This window comes from Phaethon aethereus (genome assembly GCF_964289735.1).
Source record: "Phaethon aethereus genome assembly, contig: HAP1_SCAFFOLD_193, whole genome shotgun sequence".
In the NCBI taxonomy this organism is placed as follows: Eukaryota; Metazoa; Chordata; class Aves; order Phaethontiformes; family Phaethontidae; genus Phaethon; species Phaethon aethereus.
In genome coordinates, this window is record NW_028113903.1 from 1,367 (window position 1) to 19,166 (window position 17,800).

General features: G+C 61.4%; 1 protein-coding gene across 1 annotated transcript; it reads right to left on the reverse strand.

The window, feature by feature from the left end:
• Positions 1-1,252: 1,252 nt before the first annotated feature.
• LOC309416500 (uncharacterized protein) lies at positions 1,253-17,764 on the reverse strand. Its single transcript, XM_082016043.1, has 9 exons — positions 9,577-17,764; positions 8,914-8,987; positions 8,169-8,816; positions 8,073-8,079; positions 7,781-7,965; positions 7,375-7,556; positions 6,456-6,682; positions 6,065-6,248; positions 1,253-5,281 (listed from the first exon to the last, which is right to left on the reverse strand). Exons 1-9 carry the CDS (start codon positions 9,798-9,800, stop codon positions 5,150-5,152), a joined length of 1,863 nt encoding a protein of 620 aa, XP_081872169.1. The 5' UTR covers positions 9,801-17,764; the 3' UTR covers positions 1,253-5,149.
• Between the last annotated feature and the right edge of the window lie 36 nt (positions 17,765-17,800).

Consider the following 17,800-nt stretch of genomic DNA (forward strand, 5'->3'; position numbering starts at 1 on the left):
AGCCGTGCTCTTGGACCCCACGAAGCACTGAAGCTCCCCCACTTTGGGAAGCAGTGCCTGCAGCACAGGCTCCTTTGGGGAGTGCTACAGACCAGCGCAGGCCAAGGAGACCGGGCTGTTTGTGTCCATACCAGAGCTTTTCAGGGCCCAGTCAAACATCTCAACATAGACTTCCAAAGCCATCCGGGACGCTGCCTGGTTCACCTCCTGAGCTTCCTGGGAAGGCCATAAACAAACACCGGAAAGGAGCACATCAGCGGGTAGTTCAGCATGGCTACTAGTGCCCGGAGAGGCAAAGGGTCAGCGTCAGAAATGCAAGGCAAGCTTTGTCCGCGGAGCTGCAGGACTCTCCGCTGCCGGCGTGAGTCACGAGGACTGAGGAACGGTTTATCTGTGGCCGCGGCCACACCCACGTCCCCGAGGTGGGTTGACGAGGGTCCCCACACCCTCGTCCCCACCCTCCATGCTCTCCGGGTCAGCCGGGAGAAGGGCTCAGGCCCTGCCAGCGGTGGCTGGCTCCGTGAGCGTGCCTGGCTCTCACCAACTGCCTCAGGGGCCCGGCCAGAGCAGCCAGAGGCGCGGGCACGCTCAGGGAGGGCTGCCGGGCATCGCTGCCTGAAGCGGCCCGGTTAAACTGGGGCCAGAGAAGGGCCGCCACAGCACAGAAGCTCAACCGGCAAGCCCCCGGGGCAAAGGCTGGGTTGCTGTGGCCAGCAGTCTGACCCCACCAACAACCCCAAGGAGTGCTTCCTCGGGGCTTCTGCCCAGCCAAGCCTCCTTCCCGAGAATGCAAGATCACCTTCACGCTGCTGATCTGCGCCTTGAGCTGAGCCACCTCCTCCAGCAGAAGCTGCGTCTTTTGCCTTTGCTCCGCCAACAGAGCGCACAGGTTCCTGCAGGAACTGGAAAGCAGATCTTGCCAGAGAGAGGCCCATCCCCTCTGGGGAGCGTCTGAGCTCAGCAAGGAGGAGAGACACATGTGCTTTCCCTGCTTTGCGAGCTCTTCCCTTCCCCACCAGGTTGAGCAAAAGGCAAAGGCAGGAGACAAGTACGGCAGCCCTGGCCGATAGGAAAATGAGCGCAGGTAGCACGGGCTCGGCTGGCGCTTCGGCACAGAACCAATTCCAGCTCAGGACACGTCTTTTACCACAGGGTCTTCAGGTCCGCTGCAGACGCAAAGGTCAGCTCCTGCAAGGGAAAAACACTCCGTTACAGCATCCACTACCAGAGCTGCTGGGGCTTCCCAGGAGAGGCTTCCCTCGGAAGACACGGCACAAGCTGCCGCTTCTTTGGGCCACCCTGCGTGGAAGCAGAAGAGCCCGTGATTTATCCAGCCACTGCCAGCAACGCTCCGTTGCATGAGATGCCCGTCCCACAAGAGCCACTGACCTCTATCAGTCCCTTTGCCCGCGTTGTCCACGCTAGCAGAGAGGTCCCCCAGCAAACACCGGCTGCAATGCACATCACCAAGAGACACTTATTTGACTGGGGTTGCAGTCGCGTTGCCTCCTCCCTGTTGCCTTGCGGGTGGGGCAGCAGGTTAGCTGAGGAGGTGGGGAACGCGGGGTGCAGCGAGCGGGCGCGCCTCTGGCCGGCGGCCATCGGCCCAGGCTTGAGGGGACGCTGCAGCCGTGATCGTCAGGTGTGCTTGGTGCCCGAGAGATATTCCCCATTTCCCCATGCTTCAGCGAGCACCGTGACCAGGCTGCATGGGCTAGCAGAGGTACCTCTCCATCGGTCCCCCTGCACGGCCCCGCCCCTCCCCTCTGGGAATGTCCAGTTCAGGCTTGGAAATACCTACGCCCATCCCACGCAGGCTTGCAGACTAAGCAAGCCGTTTGGTCCAGTGGCCAGAGCAGCAGCATGGCTGGGAGACTACCAGCGTTACTGGGAGTCCAAAAGCCAGTCCCAGTCCCAGACAGGCTCAGGAAGCACTTGGGCCGTGGCAGTTTCCGCACATACTGGCCCACAAGGAGAGCTGGCCGGCTGAAAGCTGGCATCCAGCACAGCCAGGCTGTCGCTCTCCGAGATGTTTGCTCCTGAAAACTCACCAAGAGCTACTGCGAGCAACAAGAAGAAGACTTTCAAGAACCTCTTCTTCTGCAGGGCCATCTGTTGCCTGAAAAAGAGGGAGTCCTGTGGCTGTCAATGATCCAAGTCTTGGGCAAACCCCTTCACAGGTGGATTTCCCTTTTCAGGCCAAAAAGCCACCGTTCTGGAAGCCTGCTGCTGACAGAGAGCTGACAGAGCGGCGCCCAGGAGGAACGCGATTTCTGTCCACGCCCTTCAACACCTCCGGCAGATCTTCCCCAACGGAAGGGCTTCAGGAGCACCTTCCAAAAGGGAATGAAGATAATCCGGGGAATTATTTGCTGAAAGCAAACGAAAACTGCTTTTCAGCAGTCTTTCCGGTGTGGACCTTGCTCTCACTTTGCTCATGAAAGCAGGCCTGTTCTCACTTTCAACCACACAGATCTCTCTTAGGGGTGGTTTTCCGCACAGCTGGGAAGCGCAGGAGCCTTGTCTGGCCTTCCTCCCAGAGCACTCCCAGACCTGCGCGGGCTCTTGTCACGGCTGGGGAAAGCCCTTGCCCTGCGGAGGCTTGGCTCTGCACGTGAGCGTCTGGCTACGCAGCAGTTGGTACTGCCGCCGCTAAAGTTGGGGCTCCAGCAGATGCGTGGGAGCGAGACTGCCGAGGGGCTTTGCTCTTGGCTCTCCCTGAGAATGGCCACAGCACGAGCAGCGCCCGAGCTTCGGCGCCCCAGCGGGAGCCCCGGGCTGCTGGCTGGGGAACACCCTCTGCTTTCCCCTGTGCTTGCACTGGCCCTCAGGCATGCTCTTTCTCCCCCCCGCGCCCCGACCACAGCAGAAGCATGTAGTACGTACACGGCAAAGAGGCGCGTGCTCAGCGGATGCCTCCGCGGGGAGACAAGGGCAGCTGCCAGGTGGCAAGCACGGCTGAAGACCGTCCCTGGGCAAAGAAACCAGAGAAAAGTTAGGCCTGTCTCTCGAGGTCTCTTCTCTAGGATGCGCAGCCACACGCGTTTCAGCTCCCTGCGGGCAGGTGGGCACCGGGTCCTAGGCACTGGGGCAAAGAGCGGGGCAGCCTGCACTTCTCCTGCCACTTGTGATGCTTGGCCGGAGCTCTGGCACAACCCACTTCGCCCCAGAGGACTTCACAGCAAGCAGCACTGCTGAGCTCACTTGCAATTGCTGTGGCCTTGTCACGCCACTTGGCAGGCCCTTCAGTGGCAGAGCCGGCAGTTGACATGGACGAGAGTTTCACCAGCTCCACCTCCATGCAGAGGTTCCTGTGGGAGGAAAAAGACAAATGCAGGTTGCCTGCCGTCCCCACGCTGCGAGAGCCGAGGCAGGCAGGAGTGGCCTGCGCGCTTGCCCTTGCCAGGGGACGGGCCGTCCCAGCAACAGCGAGAGAGGGCAGCACAGTGGCGCTACCACCCCAACCTGATGGCGCGGGCAGGAGCAGCCCACTTCGTACCTCCTCATCTGGCAGCGGCTCTGCCCTGCTGCCTCCCCTGCTGGCTCTCGGTCGGCCTCATTCCCCAAGGAGCCTTTGGCGGCCCCTTGGCGTCTTCTCTGGGGGGCCTTTCTCCTCGCCATCTCTAGGCAAAGGCAGGCTCCCTGCTCAGCTCTTCGCCCTCAGCCCCAGCAGCGTGGCCTACCCAGGCAAAAAACAGCTCTGGCAGCAGCCCCACGCCACCCCCCCTCCAGCAGGAGCGCGCCTGCCCAGGGCAACAGCCACACGGCAACTGTGGGCTCGTTCCCCGCGCGCTGCCACAGGGTTGTGCGAGCAGCCGGCTCTGACGTCACACTGGGGCTCCCCAGCGCTCAGCAGGGCGGGGAGACCCTGTGGGCTCCCCTGGGGCAACACGGCTGCCGCCCTCCCGGGCGGTGGGAAGCCATGCCTCTGGGCCCCCCCGAACCCTGCCATGCTCCCGTGCCAGGCGGCTGCCTGGCCTGTCCCGCCAGGCAGGCTTACAGCTCTCCTGGGCATCCCTGGGAAACCAGAAAGGCTGCTGGGCAGGGGGCTTTGCTCTCGCCCCATGGGACAGCTGCTTCCGGCAGCGTTTCTCCTCTCGCAACCGTTTAGCACGCCAAGGAGAAAAAAACAGCAGCCCAGATGGGCTGTCAGGGGACCAGCGGGCCCCACCTGTGCAGTGGGCCGCCCGGGCAGCAGAGCTGCCAGTGCCACAGATGGCAGGAGGGCCCTGGCAGCAAAGGGTGCCTGGGGGGCTTGCGGCAGGCTGGGCGGCTCTCGCACTCATGCAATCATTAAGGTTGGAGAAGACCTCTAAGATCATCGCCATCTTTTGTGACACAAAAGGAGCCCCGACAGAGACTAGCGAGATCTAGAACGCGGACATTCATGGGGTGAGGCATGGGGTTTCCGACAGGCCAGTCAGACAGGCTCCCCACACCCGTTCTACAGAAACTATGGGTTAACCGACAAGCTGACAGCCTGGGTGCAGGGAAGGGGCTAGGCTGTGGCCCCACTATGGGGAAAGGAAGGGAAGAGCTCCCACCCTGTGGCCCCAGCAGCCCCGAAGAGCTGTCCCAAGGCTGACTGGCCGCCCGCAACCAGGGCCTGCAGGCTGCCCAGTTGCCATGGCAGCGGGGCCGGAGGGGGGCGGGGCCAGAGCAGGGCGCTGCAGTGGCTGGCAGGCGGCCCTGCCTGTCACCGCCTGGCGGGCGCCATTGGCTGAGGAGCCAGGAAGAGGGTGGGCGGGCTCCTGGGAGAGCTCCTGCAAGGGCCTGCCCTGGGGGCGGGAGGCAGTCGCTCTCCTGGAAACCGAAGCCGGGCCCTTCTGCGTGCCCTAGGCCGGTGCCACTCGCGGAGCCGCTGGGGGCGGCGGAGGGCAGAGCGGTGCCAGGCTGGGCCTCTCCTCTCTGGAGATTAAATCGTAGCAATTTATATTGCTGAATATCTTCCTCATTTTTAAGGAAAAGTTAAGTAGAAGTCCTAACGTTTTCCACACGCTCCACCCTCCCCACAATGGACCTTCTTGAACACGCCACTTGGGACACAAATCCTCTACACCGATCTGAATTGCCACATCTTCTTTTATTCTGCGCCCTCCCTGCCCCTTTTCTTCTTTTTTACGTTTGTCCTTCTTCGTTGCCTCTGCTTTCAGTTGGGGCTTTCTGGTTTTGCCATCGTCCCGTGAACCTGCACGCGATAAATGCAGGTGTACGCTGGGTTTCCCCAGTTGCTCTTCACAAGAAGTTTGACGTATGAAAAGGCTCTGGGCAGCGGCGCGGTCTGTGAAGAAAAGCGGGAAAAGGAAACGGGGGTGTTAAGAGCGACAGAGCACTCAACGGATCTCCCGCTGGCAGCCGTGCTCCCGCTCAGGAACAAGCTCCTGCGAGTGGGTGGGAGCGGCTGTGGAAATCTGAGGCTCGCTGCTGGTACCGGGGCTGTTGGGCAGGCTGGGGCCACGGGAAGCGGGAAGGCACCTGGCATCCTCTGCCTGCCTGGCAGAGGCTGGGGCTCAGTCTCCCTTCCCTCTGCCCCTTCCCTCTGCTGCTTGCTCTGTGCTGACAGAGAGGCCGGGCAGGTGCTCCTACGCGGGGGGGCAGCTGCTGCGCAACCCCACCGAGCTCCCGCTCTCTGCCCTGTCTGCTTTCCTCCTGGCAGGTGTGAGAGCAGCGGGAGAGAAGGGGCATGCTGTGCTGGGAGGAGAGGACCCCGGCCAGGCTGCCAGCAGGCCACCGGATGCAGTGACAGTGCTGCCCGACAGCTTTCACCAGCGGGCGTCCCCTCTGCTCCACGGCACAAAGACGCTGCTTGGGTGGGGTGGCCGCGTGTGCAGCCGGCTCTGCATGCAGCCAGGGATCGCTCGAGACTTGTGCTCCCATGGGCCTGACCCTGCCCTTGCTATCCTTTTGCCACCACCACCACACGCTACTCAGCCCTCCCTCTCTCTCGACGATGGTCCGGGCCCCTCTGCCCAACGGGGAAAGCGTTCACGCTCTTCCTGCCAGGGACTTCCAGGCAAACACGTTTTGCTCCTTGGCACACCTCGTCCCCGTGCGTGGACCGTACCTTTACAGGGAAGGTCTGAATGGCCTCTTTTGCCACGTTGTACGTGAACATCCCAAGGAGAGTTTCCTCTTCTCCGTCCGCATCCACTCCCTCAGGGGCAAAGCACAAGGAGAGCAGCTCAGGCTCGTCCCAACAAAGAGCGATGGTACGCGCTGGATCAGCCCTGTTACCTACCCGCCCTCTCCTGGGGCTCTACAAGGAGTGTAGCGCTGGATGTGGTGGAGCTCAGTCTCCGCCTTGCGTTTTGGTCAAGAACCCTGAGGTGCTTGGCCAGAACAAGTCTTAAGAGAGATGCAACCTCTAGAGCCCTTGGAGTATCCCGCTAGGGTACTGCAGTGCTCAGGAGAGAGCAGGACACAAACCTCAGAGGATGCACAAAAGCAAGCAGGACCTTGTCACGGCATTTGGCCAGGGCCACGTCCCCACCAGAAGTGCCCAGCAGAGACTTACAAAGACAGCGATGTCTCTGGGGCCGCTGATGACCGTCCCAGATGGAGAGGCTTCTCTGGAGATGTGCTGCACAGTGATGGCAGTCAGATGGACTCGTGCTGGCAACCTTATGACCACCTGGCCCTGATGCCCTTGAAAGGGCCAGCAGTTCCTTGGGGAAACATCCGGCTGCAAGCAGAGCGCGAGAGAACAAAGCGTGAGGGAGTGTTGGGGCCAATACAACTGCCGGTGTAGCTTGCAGCGCAGGCGCCGGTGTGTCTGTGGGGTCTATTTCAGCTCGTAAATGAGGTACGTGTGAGGAAATGGACCGAAGCAGGAGGCCTTCCTCCCTGCCTGACCAAGGGGGCTCTCGGTATTACGGAGCAGAGGAGAAGGCCGGTTATGAGGCTCTGAGCAACCTGACCTCGTCGATGATGTCCCTGCTCAGTGCAGGGGGTGTGGACTAGATGACCTGTAACCGTCCCTTCCAATCGCAAGATTCTATGATTCTATGAAACCATCCTAGTCAGGGCCTCGCAGAAACACGTCTCTGCCCAGCGGCTCTGCAGGGCACCCCCCACCTCCCGCCTCCCACCCCCGAAAAAGCGCTGTTAGGGATGGGTGGGGAAACGGGGTCCCCGGGGAGAAAGTCTTTCGCCCAGCTGTGGCACAGGACTGTGGGCAAGATGCAGCAGTTCAGCTCAGCTCTGTTCCCCTCCTGGGGGGAACCACTGATTTCTGCCAAGCCCAGCCCTGTGTCAGAGCTTTGGTTTCAGGACCCTCATCAACCCTATGGGTGGACTGAGGGGAGAGCCCCTGAGCTCGGTCCCCAGCTTCACAGGAAGGAAGGACACCAGCACGGATGATTTCTGCTACAAGACCTGCAAAATAGTATCAGGAGGGTTGGCAGTGTAACACAACCCGAAAGCCCTGCCGACCCAATTCTCTTTGCAGGCGTAGGTCTCGGAAGTTCTCTGCATGTCGATGGCGCCACCTGTAAGGAAGGGAGAGCAGATGACTGCAGGCTTGCTGTGTGGGCAGCAAAGGACGGCCCAGCCATTCCCTTTGCAAATGCAGTGGAGAGGATGACAGCCCCTCCATCAGCACCGGAACACGTGCCGGGGCAGCGCCAGAGGCACGCGTGCGGAGGCCGAGGGCAGGACTGGGAGGAAGTCCGAGAGAGCCAGTCTGCCACAGCCGTGCTCTTGGACCCCACGAAGCACTGAAGCTCCCCCACTTTGGGAAGCAGTGCCTGCAGCACAGGCTCCTTTGGGGAGTGCTACAGACCAGCGCAGGCCAAGGAGACCGGGCTGTTTGTGTCCATACCAGAGCTTTTCAGGGCCCAGTCAAACATCTCAACATAGACTTCCAAAGCCATCCGGGACGCTGCCTGGTTCACCTCCTGAGCTTCCTGGGAAGGCCATAAACAAACACCGGAAAGGAGCACATCAGCGGGTAGTTCAGCATGGCTACTAGTGCCCGGAGAGGCAAAGGGTCAGCGTCAGAAATGCAAGGCAAGCTTTGTCCGCGGAGCTGCAGGACTCTCCGCTGCCGGCGTGAGTCACGAGGACTGAGGAACGGTTTATCTGTGGCCGCGGCCACACCCACGTCCCCGAGGTGGGTTGACGAGGGTCCCCACACCCTCGTCCCCACCCTCCATGCTCTCCGGGTCAGCCGGGAGAAGGGCTCAGGCCCTGCCAGCGGTGGCTGGCTCCGTGAGCGTGCCTGGCTCTCACCAACTGCCTCAGGGGCCCGGCCAGAGCAGCCAGAGGCGCGGGCACGCTCAGGGAGGGCTGCCGGGCATCGCTGCCTGAAGCGGCCCGGTTAAACTGGGGCCAGAGAAGGGCCGCCACAGCACAGAAGCTCAACCGGCAAGCCCCCGGGGCAAAGGCTGGGTTGCTGTGGCCAGCAGTCTGACCCCACCAACAACCCCAAGGAGTGCTTCCTCGGGGCTTCTGCCCAGCCAAGCCTCCTTCCCGAGAATGCAAGATCACCTTCACGCTGCTGATCTGCGCCTTGAGCTGAGCCACCTCCTCCAGCAGAAGCTGCGTCTTTTGCCTTTGCTCCGCCAACAGAGCGCACAGGTTCCTGCAGGAACTGGAAAGCAGATCTTGCCAGAGAGAGGCCCATCCCCTCTGGGGAGCGTCTGAGCTCAGCAAGGAGGAGAGACACATGTGCTTTCCCTGCTTTGCGAGCTCTTCCCTTCCCCACCAGGTTGAGCAAAAGGCAAAGGCAGGAGACAAGTACGGCAGCCCTGGCCGATAGGAAAATGAGCGCAGGTAGCACGGGCTCGGCTGGCGCTTCGGCACAGAACCAATTCCAGCTCAGGACACGTCTTTTACCACAGGGTCTTCAGGTCCGCTGCAGACGCAAAGGTCAGCTCCTGCAAGGGAAAAACACTCCGTTACAGCATCCACTACCAGAGCCGCTGGGGCTTCCCAGGAGAGGCTTCCCTCGGAAGACACGGCACAAGCTGCCGCTTCTTTGGGCCACCCTGCGTGGAAGCAGAAGAGCCCGTGATTTATCCAGCCACTGCCAGCAACGCTCCGTTGCATGAGATGCCCGTCCCACAAGAGCCACTGACCTCTATCAGTCCCTTTGCCCGCGTTGTCCACGCTAGCAGAGAGGTCCCCCAGCAAACACCGGCTGCAATGCACATCACCAAGAGACACTTATTTGACTGGGGTTGCAGTCGCGTTGCCTCCTCCCTGTTGCCTTGCGGGTGGGGCAGCAGGTTAGCTGAGGAGGTGGGGAACGCGGGGTGCAGCGAGCGGGCGCGCCTCTGGCCGGCGGCCATCGGCCCAGGCTTGAGGGGACGCTGCAGCCGTGATCGTCAGGTGTGCTTGGTGCCCGAGAGATATTCCCCATTTCCCCATGCTTCAGCGAGCACCGTGACCAGGCTGCATGGGCTAGCAGAGGTACCTCTCCATCGGTCCCCCTGCACGGCCCCGCCCCTCCCCTCTGGGAATGCCCAGTTCAGGCTTGGAAATACCTACGCCCATCCCACGCAGGCTTGCAGACTAAGCAAGCCGTTTGGTCCAGTGGCCAGAGCAGCAGCATGGCTGGGAGACTACCAGCGTTACTGGGAGTCCAAAAGCCAGTCCCAGTCCCAGACAGGCTCAGGAAGCACTTGGGCCGTGGCAGTTTCCGCACATACTGGCCCACAAGGAGAGCTGGCCGGCTGAAAGCTGGCATCCAGCACAGCCAGGCTGTCGCTCTCCGAGATGTTTGCTCCTGAAAACTCACCAAGAGCTACTGCGAGCAACAAGAAGACGACTTTCAAGAACCTCTTCTTCTGCAGGGCCATCTGTTGCCTGAAAAAGAGGGAGTCCTGTGGCTGTCAATGATCCAAGTCTTGGGCAAACCCCTTCACAGGTGGATTTCCCTTTTCAGGCCAAAAAGCCACCGTTCTGGAAGCCTGCTGCTGACAGAGAGCTGACAGAGCGGCGCCCAGGAGGAACGCGATTTCTGTCCACGCCCTTCAACACCTCCGGCAGATCTTCCCCAACGGAAGGGCTTCAGGAGCACCTTCCAAAAGGGAATGAAGATAATCCGGGGAATTATTTGCTGAAAGCAAACGAAAACTGCTTTTCAGCAGTCTTTCCGGTGTGGACCTTGCTCTCACTTTGCTCATGAAAGCAGGCCTGTTCTCACTTTCAACCACACAGATCTCTCTTAGGGGTGGTTTTCCGCACAGCTGGGAAGCGCAGGAGCCTTGTCTGGCCTTCCTCCCAGAGCACTCCCAGACCTGCGCGGGCTCTTGTCACGGCTGGGGAAAGCCCTTGCCCTGCGGAGGCTTGGCTCTGCACGTGAGCGTCTGGCTACGCAGCAGTTGGTACTGCCGCCGCTAAAGTTGGGGCTCCAGCAGATGCGTGGGAGCGAGACTGCCGAGGGGCTTTGCTCTTGGCTCTCCCTGAGAATGGCCACAGCACGAGCAGCGCCCGAGCTTCGGCGCCCCAGCGGGAGCCCCGGGCTGCTGGCTGGGGAACACCCTCTGCTTTCCCCTGTGCTTGCACTGGCCCTCAGGCATGCTCTTTCTCCCCCCCGCGCCCCGACCACAGCAGAAGCATGTAGTACGTACACGGCAAAGAGGCGCGTGCTCAGCGGATGCCTCCGCGGGGAGACAAGGGCAGCTGCCAGGTGGCAAGCACGGCTGAAGACCGTCCCTGGGCAAAGAAACCAGAGAAAAGTTAGGCCTGTCTCTCGAGGTCTCTTCTCTAGGATGCGCAGCCACACGCGTTTCAGCTCCCTGCGGGCAGGTGGGCACCGGGTCCTAGGCACTGGGGCAAAGAGCGGGGCAGCCTGCACTTCTCCTGCCACTTGTGATGCTTGGCCGGAGCTCTGGCACAACCCACTTCGCCCCAGAGGACTTCACAGCAAGCAGCACTGCTGAGCTCACTTGCAATTGCTGTGGCCTTGTCACGCCACTTGGCAGGCCCTTCAGTGGCAGAGCCGGCAGTTGACATGGACGAGAGTTTCACCAGCTCCACCTCCATGCAGAGGTTCCTGTGGGAGGAAAAAGACAAATGCAGGTTGCCTGCCGTCCCCACGCTGCGAGAGCCGAGGCAGGCAGGAGTGGCCTGCGCGCTTGCCCTTGCCAGGGGACGGGCCGTCCCAGCAACAGCGAGAGAGGGCAGCACAGTGGCGCTACCACCCCAACCTGATGGCGCGGGCAGGAGCAGCCCACTTCGTACCTCCTCATCTGGCAGCGGCTCTGCCCTGCTGCCTCCCCTGCTGGCTCTCGGTCGGCCTCATTCCCCAAGGAGCCTTTGGCGGCCCCTTGGCGTCTTCTCTGGGGGGCCTTTCTCCTCGCCATCTCTAGGCAAAGGCAGGCTCCCTGCTCAGCTCTTCGCCCTCAGCCCCAGCAGCGTGGCCTACCCAGGCAAAAAACAGCTCTGGCAGCAGCCCCACGCCACCCCCCCTCCAGCAGGAGCGCGCCTGCCCAGGGCAACAGCCACACGGCAACTGTGGGCTCGTTCCCCGCGCGCTGCCACAGGGTTGTGCGAGCAGCCGGCTCTGACGTCACACTGGGGCTCCCCAGAGCTCAGCAGGGCGGGGAGACCCTGTGGGCTCCCCTGGGGCAACACGGCTGCCGCCCTCCCGGGCGGTGGGAAGCCATGCCTCTGGGCCCCCCCGAACCCTGCCATGCTCCCGTGCCAGGCGGCTGCCTGGCCTGTCCCGCCAGGCAGGCTTACAGCTCTCCTGGGCATCCCTGGGAAACCAGAAAGGCTGCTGGGCAGGGGGCTTTGCTCTCGCCCCATGGGACAGCTGCTTCCGGCAGCGTTTCTCCTCTCGCAACCGTTTAGCACGCCAAGGAGAAAAAAACAGCAGCCCAGATGGGCTGTCAGGGGACCAGCGGGCCCCACCTGTGCAGTGGGCCGCCCGGGCAGCAGAGCTGCCAGTGCCACAGATGGCAGGAGGGCCCTGGCAGCAAAGGGTGCCTGGGGGGCTTGCGGCAGGCTGGGCGGCTCTCGCACTCATGCAATCATTAAGGTTGGAGAAGACCTCTAAGATCATCGCCATCTTTTGTGACACAAAAGGAGCCCCGACAGAGACTAGCGAGATCTAGAACGGGGACATTCATGGGGTGAGGCATGGGGTTTCCGACAGGCCAGTCAGACAGGCTCCCCACACCCGTTCTACAGAAACTATGGGTTAACCGACAAGCTGACAGCCTGGGTGCAGGGAAGGGGCTAGGCTGTGGCCCCACTATGGGGAAAGGAAGGGAAGAGCTCCCACCCTGTGGCCCCAGCAGCCCCGAAGAGCTGTCCCAAGGCTGACTGGCCGCCCGCAACCAGGGCCTGCAGGCTGCCCAGTTGCCATGGCAGCGGGGCCGGAGGGGGGCGGGGCCAGAGCAGGGCGCTGCAGTGGCTGGCAGGCGGCCCTGCCTGTCACCGCCTGGCGGGCGCCATTGGCTGAGGAGCCAGGAAGAGGGTGGGCGGGCTCCTGGGAGAGCTCCTGCAAGGGCCTGCCCTGGGGGCGGGAGGCAGTCGCTCTCCTGGAAACCGAAGCCGGGCCCTTCTGCGTGCCCTAGGCCGGTGCCACTCGCGGAGCCGCTGGGGGCGGCGGAGGGCAGAGCGGTGCCAGGCTGGGCCTCTCCTCTCTGGCGATTAAATCGTAGCAATTTATATTGCTGAATATCTTCCTCATTTTTAAGGAAAAGTTAAGTAGAAGTCCTAACGTTTTCCACACGCTCCACCCTCCCCACAATGGACCTTCTTGAACACGCCACTTGGGACACAAATCCTCTACACCGATCTGAATTGCCACATCTTCTTTTATTCTGCGCCCTCCCTGCCCCTTTTCTTCTTTTTTACGTTTGTCCTTCTTCGTTGCCTCTGCTTTCAGTTGGGGCTTTCTGGTTTTGCCATCGTCCCGTGAACCTGCACGCGATAAATGCAGGTGTACGCTGGGTTTCCCCAGTTGCTCTTCACAAGAAGTTTGACGTATGAAAAGGCTCTGGGCAGCGGCGCGGTCTGTGAAGAAAAGCGGGAAAAGGAAACGGGGGTGTTAAGAGCGACAGAGCACTCAACGGATCTCCCGCTGGCAGCCGTGCTCCCGCTCAGGAACAAGCTCCTGCGAGTGGGTGGGAGCGGCTGTGGAAATCTGAGGCTCGCTGCTGGTACCGGGGCTGTTGGGCAGGCTGGGGCCACGGGAAGCGGGAAGGCACCTGGCATCCTCTGCCTGCCTGGCAGAGGCTGGGGCTCAGTCTCCCTTCCCTCTGCCCCTTCCCTCTGCTGCTTGCTCTGTGCTGACAGAGAGGCCGGGCAGGTGCTCCTACGCGGGGGGGCAGCTGCTGCGCAACCCCACCGAGCTCCCGCTCTCTGCCCTGTCTGCTTTCCTCCTGGCAGGTGTGAGAGCAGCGGGAGAGAAGGGGCATGCTGTGCTGGGAGGAGAGGACCCCGGCCAGGCTGCCAGCAGGCCACCGGATGCAGTGACAGTGCTGCCCGACAGCTTTCACCAGCGGGCGTCCCCTCTGCTCCACGGCACAAAGACGCTGCTTGGGTGGGGTGGCCGCGTGTGCAGCCGGCTCTGCATGCAGCCAGGGATCGCTCGAGACTCGTGCTCCCATGGGCCTGACCCTGCCCTTGCTATCCTTTTGCCACCACCACCACACGCTACTCAGCCCTCCCTCTCTCTCGACGGTGGTCCGGGCCCCTCTGCCCAACGGGGAAAGCGTTCACGCTCTTCCTGCCAGGGACTTCCAGGCAAACACGTTTTGCTCCTTGGCACACCTCGTCCCCGTGCGTGGACCGTACCTTTACAGGGAAGGTCTGAATGGCCTCTTTTGCCACGTTGTACGTGAACATCCCAAGGAGAGTTTCCTCTTCTCCGTCCGCATCCACTCCCTCAGGGGCAAAGCACAAGGAGAGCAGCTCAGGCTCGTCCCAACAAAGAGCGATGGTACGCGCTGGATCAGCCCTGTTACCTACCCGCCCTCTCCTGGGGCTCTACAAGGAGTGTAGCGCTGGATGTGGTGGAGCTCAGTCTCCGCCTTGCGTTTTGGTCAAGAACCCTGAGGTGCTTGGCCAGAACAAGTCTTAAGAGAGATGCAACCTCTAGAGCCCTTGGAGTATCCCGCTAGGGTACTGCAGTGCTCAGGAGAGAGCAGGACACAAACCTCAGAGGATGCACAAAAGCAAGCAGGACCTTGTCACGGCATTTGGCCAGGGCCACGTCCCCACCAGAAGTGCCCAGCAGAGACTTACAAAGACAGCGATGTCTCTGGGGCCGCTGATGACCGTCCCAGATGGAGAGGCTTCTCTGGAGATGTGCTGCACAGTGATGGCAGTCAGATGGACTCGTGCTGGCAACCTTATGACCACCTGGCCCTGATGCCCTTGAAAGGGCCAGCAGTTCCTTGGGGAAACATCCGGCTGCAAGCAGAGCGCGAGAGAACAAAGCGTGAGGGAGTGTTGGGGCCAATACAACTGCCGGTGTAGCTTGCAGCGCAGGCGCCGGTGTGTCTGTGGGGTCTATTTCAGCTCGTAAATGAGGTACGTGTGAGGAAATGGACCGAAGCAGGAGGCCTTCCTCCCTGCCTGACCAAGGGGGCTCTCGGTATTACGGAGCAGAGGAGAAGGCCGGTTATGAGGCTCTGAGCAACCTGACCTCGTCGATGATGTCCCTGCTCAGTGCAGGGGGCGTGGACTAGATGACCTGTAACCGTCCCTTCCAATCGCAAGATTCTATGATTCTATGAAACCATCCTAGTCAGGGCCTCGCAGAAACACGTCTCTGCCCAGCGGCTCTGCAGGGCACCCCCCACCTCCCGCCTCCCACCCCCGAAAAAGCGCTGTTAGGGATGGGTGGGGAAACGGGGTCCCCGGGGAGAAAGTCTTTCGCCCAGCTGTGGCACAGGACTGTGGGCAAGATGCAGCAGTTCAGCTCAGCTCTGTTCCCCTCCTGGGGGGAACCACTGATTTCTGCCAAGCCCAGCCCTGTGTCAGAGCTTTGGTTTCAGGACCCTCATCAACCCTATGGGTGGACTGAGGGGAGAGCCCCTGAGCTCGGTCCCCAGCTTCACAGGAAGGAAGGACACCAGCACGGATGATTTCTGCTACAAGACCTGCAAAATAGTATCAGGAGGGTTGGCAGTGTAACACAACCCGAAAGCCCTGCCGACCCAATTCTCTTTGCAGGCGTAGGTCTCGGAAGTTCTCTGCATGTCGATGGCGCCACCTGTAAGGAAGGGAGAGCAGATGACTGCAGGCTTGCTGTGTGGGCAGCAAAGGACGGCCCAGCCATTCCCTTTGCAAATGCAGTGGAGAGGATGACAGCCCCTCCATCAGCACCGGAACACGTGCCGGGGCAGCGCCAGAGGCACGCGTGCGGAGGCCGAGGGCAGGACTGGGAGGAAGTCCGAGAGAGCCAGTCTGCCACAGCCGTGCTCTTGGACCCCACGAAGCACTGAAGCTCCCCCACTTTGGGAAGCAGTGCCTGCAGCACAGGCTCCTTTGGGGAGTGCTACAGACCAGCGCAGGCCAAGGAGACCGGGCTGTTTGTGTCCATACCAGAGCTTTTCAGGGCCCAGTCAAACATCTCAACATAGACTTCCAAAGCCATCCGGGACGCTGCCTGGTTCACCTCCTGAGCTTCCTGGGAAGGCCATAAACAAACACCGGAAAGGAGCACATCAGCGGGTAGTTCAGCATGGCTACTAGTGCCCGGAGAGGCAAAGGGTCAGCGTCAGAAATGCAAGGCAAGCTCTGTCCGCGGAGCTGCAGGACTCTCCGCTGCCGGCGTGAGTCACGAGGACTGAGGAACGGTTTATCTGTGGCCGCGGCCACACCCACGTCCCCGAGGTGGGTTGACGAGGGTCCCCACACCCTCGTCCCCACCCTCCATGCTCTCCGGGTCAGCCGGGAGAAGGGCTCAGGCCCTGCCAGCGGTGGCTGGCTCCGTGAGCGTGCCTGGCTCTCACCAACTGCCTCAGGGGCCCGGCCAGAGCAGCCAGAGGCGCGGGCACGCTCAGGGAGGGCTGCCGGGCATCGCTGCCTGAAGCGGCCCGGTTAAACTGGGGCCAGAGAAGGGCCGCCACAGCACAGAAGCTCAACCGGCAAGCCCCCGGGGCAAAGGCTGGGTTGCTGTGGCCAGCAGTCTGACCCCACCAACAACCCCAAGGAATGCTTCCTCGGGGCTTCTGCCCAGCCAAGCCTCCTTCCCGAGAATGCAAGATCACCTTCACGCTGCTGATCTGCGCCTTGAGCTGAGCCACCTCCTCCAGCAGAAGCTGCGTCTTTTGCCTTTGCTCCGCCAACAGAGCGCACAGGTTCCTGCAGGAACTGGAAAGCAGATCTTGCCAGAGAGAGGCCCATCCCCTCTGGGGAGCGTCTGAGCTCAGCAAGGAGGAGAGACACATGTGCTTTCCCTGCTTTGCGAGCTCTTCCCTTCCCCACCAGGTTGAGCAAAAGGCAAAGGCAGGAGACAAGTACGGCAGCCCTGGCCGATAGGAAAATGAGCGCAGGTAGCACGGGCTCGGCTGGCGCTTCGGCACAGAACCAATTCCAGCTCAGGACACGTCTTTTACCACAGGGTCTTCAGGTCCGCTGCAGACGCAAAGGTCAGCTCCTGCAAGGGAAAAACACTCCGTTACAGCATCCACTACCAGAGCCGCTGGGGTTTCCCAGGAGAGGCTTCCCTCGGAAGACACGGCACAAGCTGCCGCTTCTTTGGGCCACCCTGCGTGGAAGCAGAAGAGCCCGTGATTTATCCAGCCACTGCCAGCAACGCTCCGTTGCATGAGATGCCCGTCCCACAAGAGCCACTGACCTCTATCAGTCCCTTTGCCCGCATTGTCCACGCTAGCAGAGAGGTCCCCCAGCAAACACCGGCTGCAATGCACATCACCAAGAGACACTTATTTGACTGGGGTTGCAGTCGCGTTGCCTCCTCCCTGTTGCCTTGCGGGTGGGGCAGCAGGTTAGCTGAGGAGGTGGGGAACGCGGGGTGCAGCGAGCGGGCGCGCCTCTGGCCGGCGGCCATCGGCCCAGGCTTGAGGGGACGCTGCAGCCGTGATCGTCAGGTGTGCTTGGTGCCCGAGAGATATTCCCCATTTCCGCTCGCCGCTTCAGCGAGCACCGTGACCAGGCTGCATGGGCTAGCAGAGGTACCTCTCCATCGGTCCCCCTGCACGGCCCCGCCCCTCCCCTCTGGGAATGCCCAGTTCAGGCTTGGAAATACCTACGCCCATCCCACGCAGGCTTGCAGACTAAGCAAGCCGTTTGGTCCAGTGGCCAGAGCAGCAGCATGGCTGGGAGACTACCAGCGTTACTGGGAGTCCAAAAGCCAGTCCCAGTCCCAGACAGGCTCGGGAAGCACTTGGGCCGCGGCAGTTTCCGCACATACTGGCCCACAAGGAGAGCTGGCCGGCTGAAAGCTGGCATCCAGCACAGCCAGGCTGTCGCTCTCCGAGATGTTTGCTCCTGAAAACTCACCAAGAGCCACTGCGAGCAACAAGAAGACGACTTTCAAGAACCTCTTCTTCTGCAGGGCCATCTGTTGCCTGAAAAAGAGGGAGTCCTGTGGCTGTCAATGATCCAAGTCTTGGGCAAACCCCTTCACAGGTGGATTTCCCTTTTCAGGTCAAAAAGCCACCGTTCTGGAAGCCTGCTGCTGACAGAGAGCTGACAGAGCGGCGCCCAGGAGGAACGCGATTTCTGTCCACGCCCTTCAACACCTCCGGCAGATCTTCCCCAACGGAAGGGCTTCAGGAGCACCTTCCAAAAGGGGATGAAGATAATCCGGGGAATTATTTGCTGAAAGCAAACGAAAACTGCTTTTCAGCAGTCTTTCCGGTGTGGACCT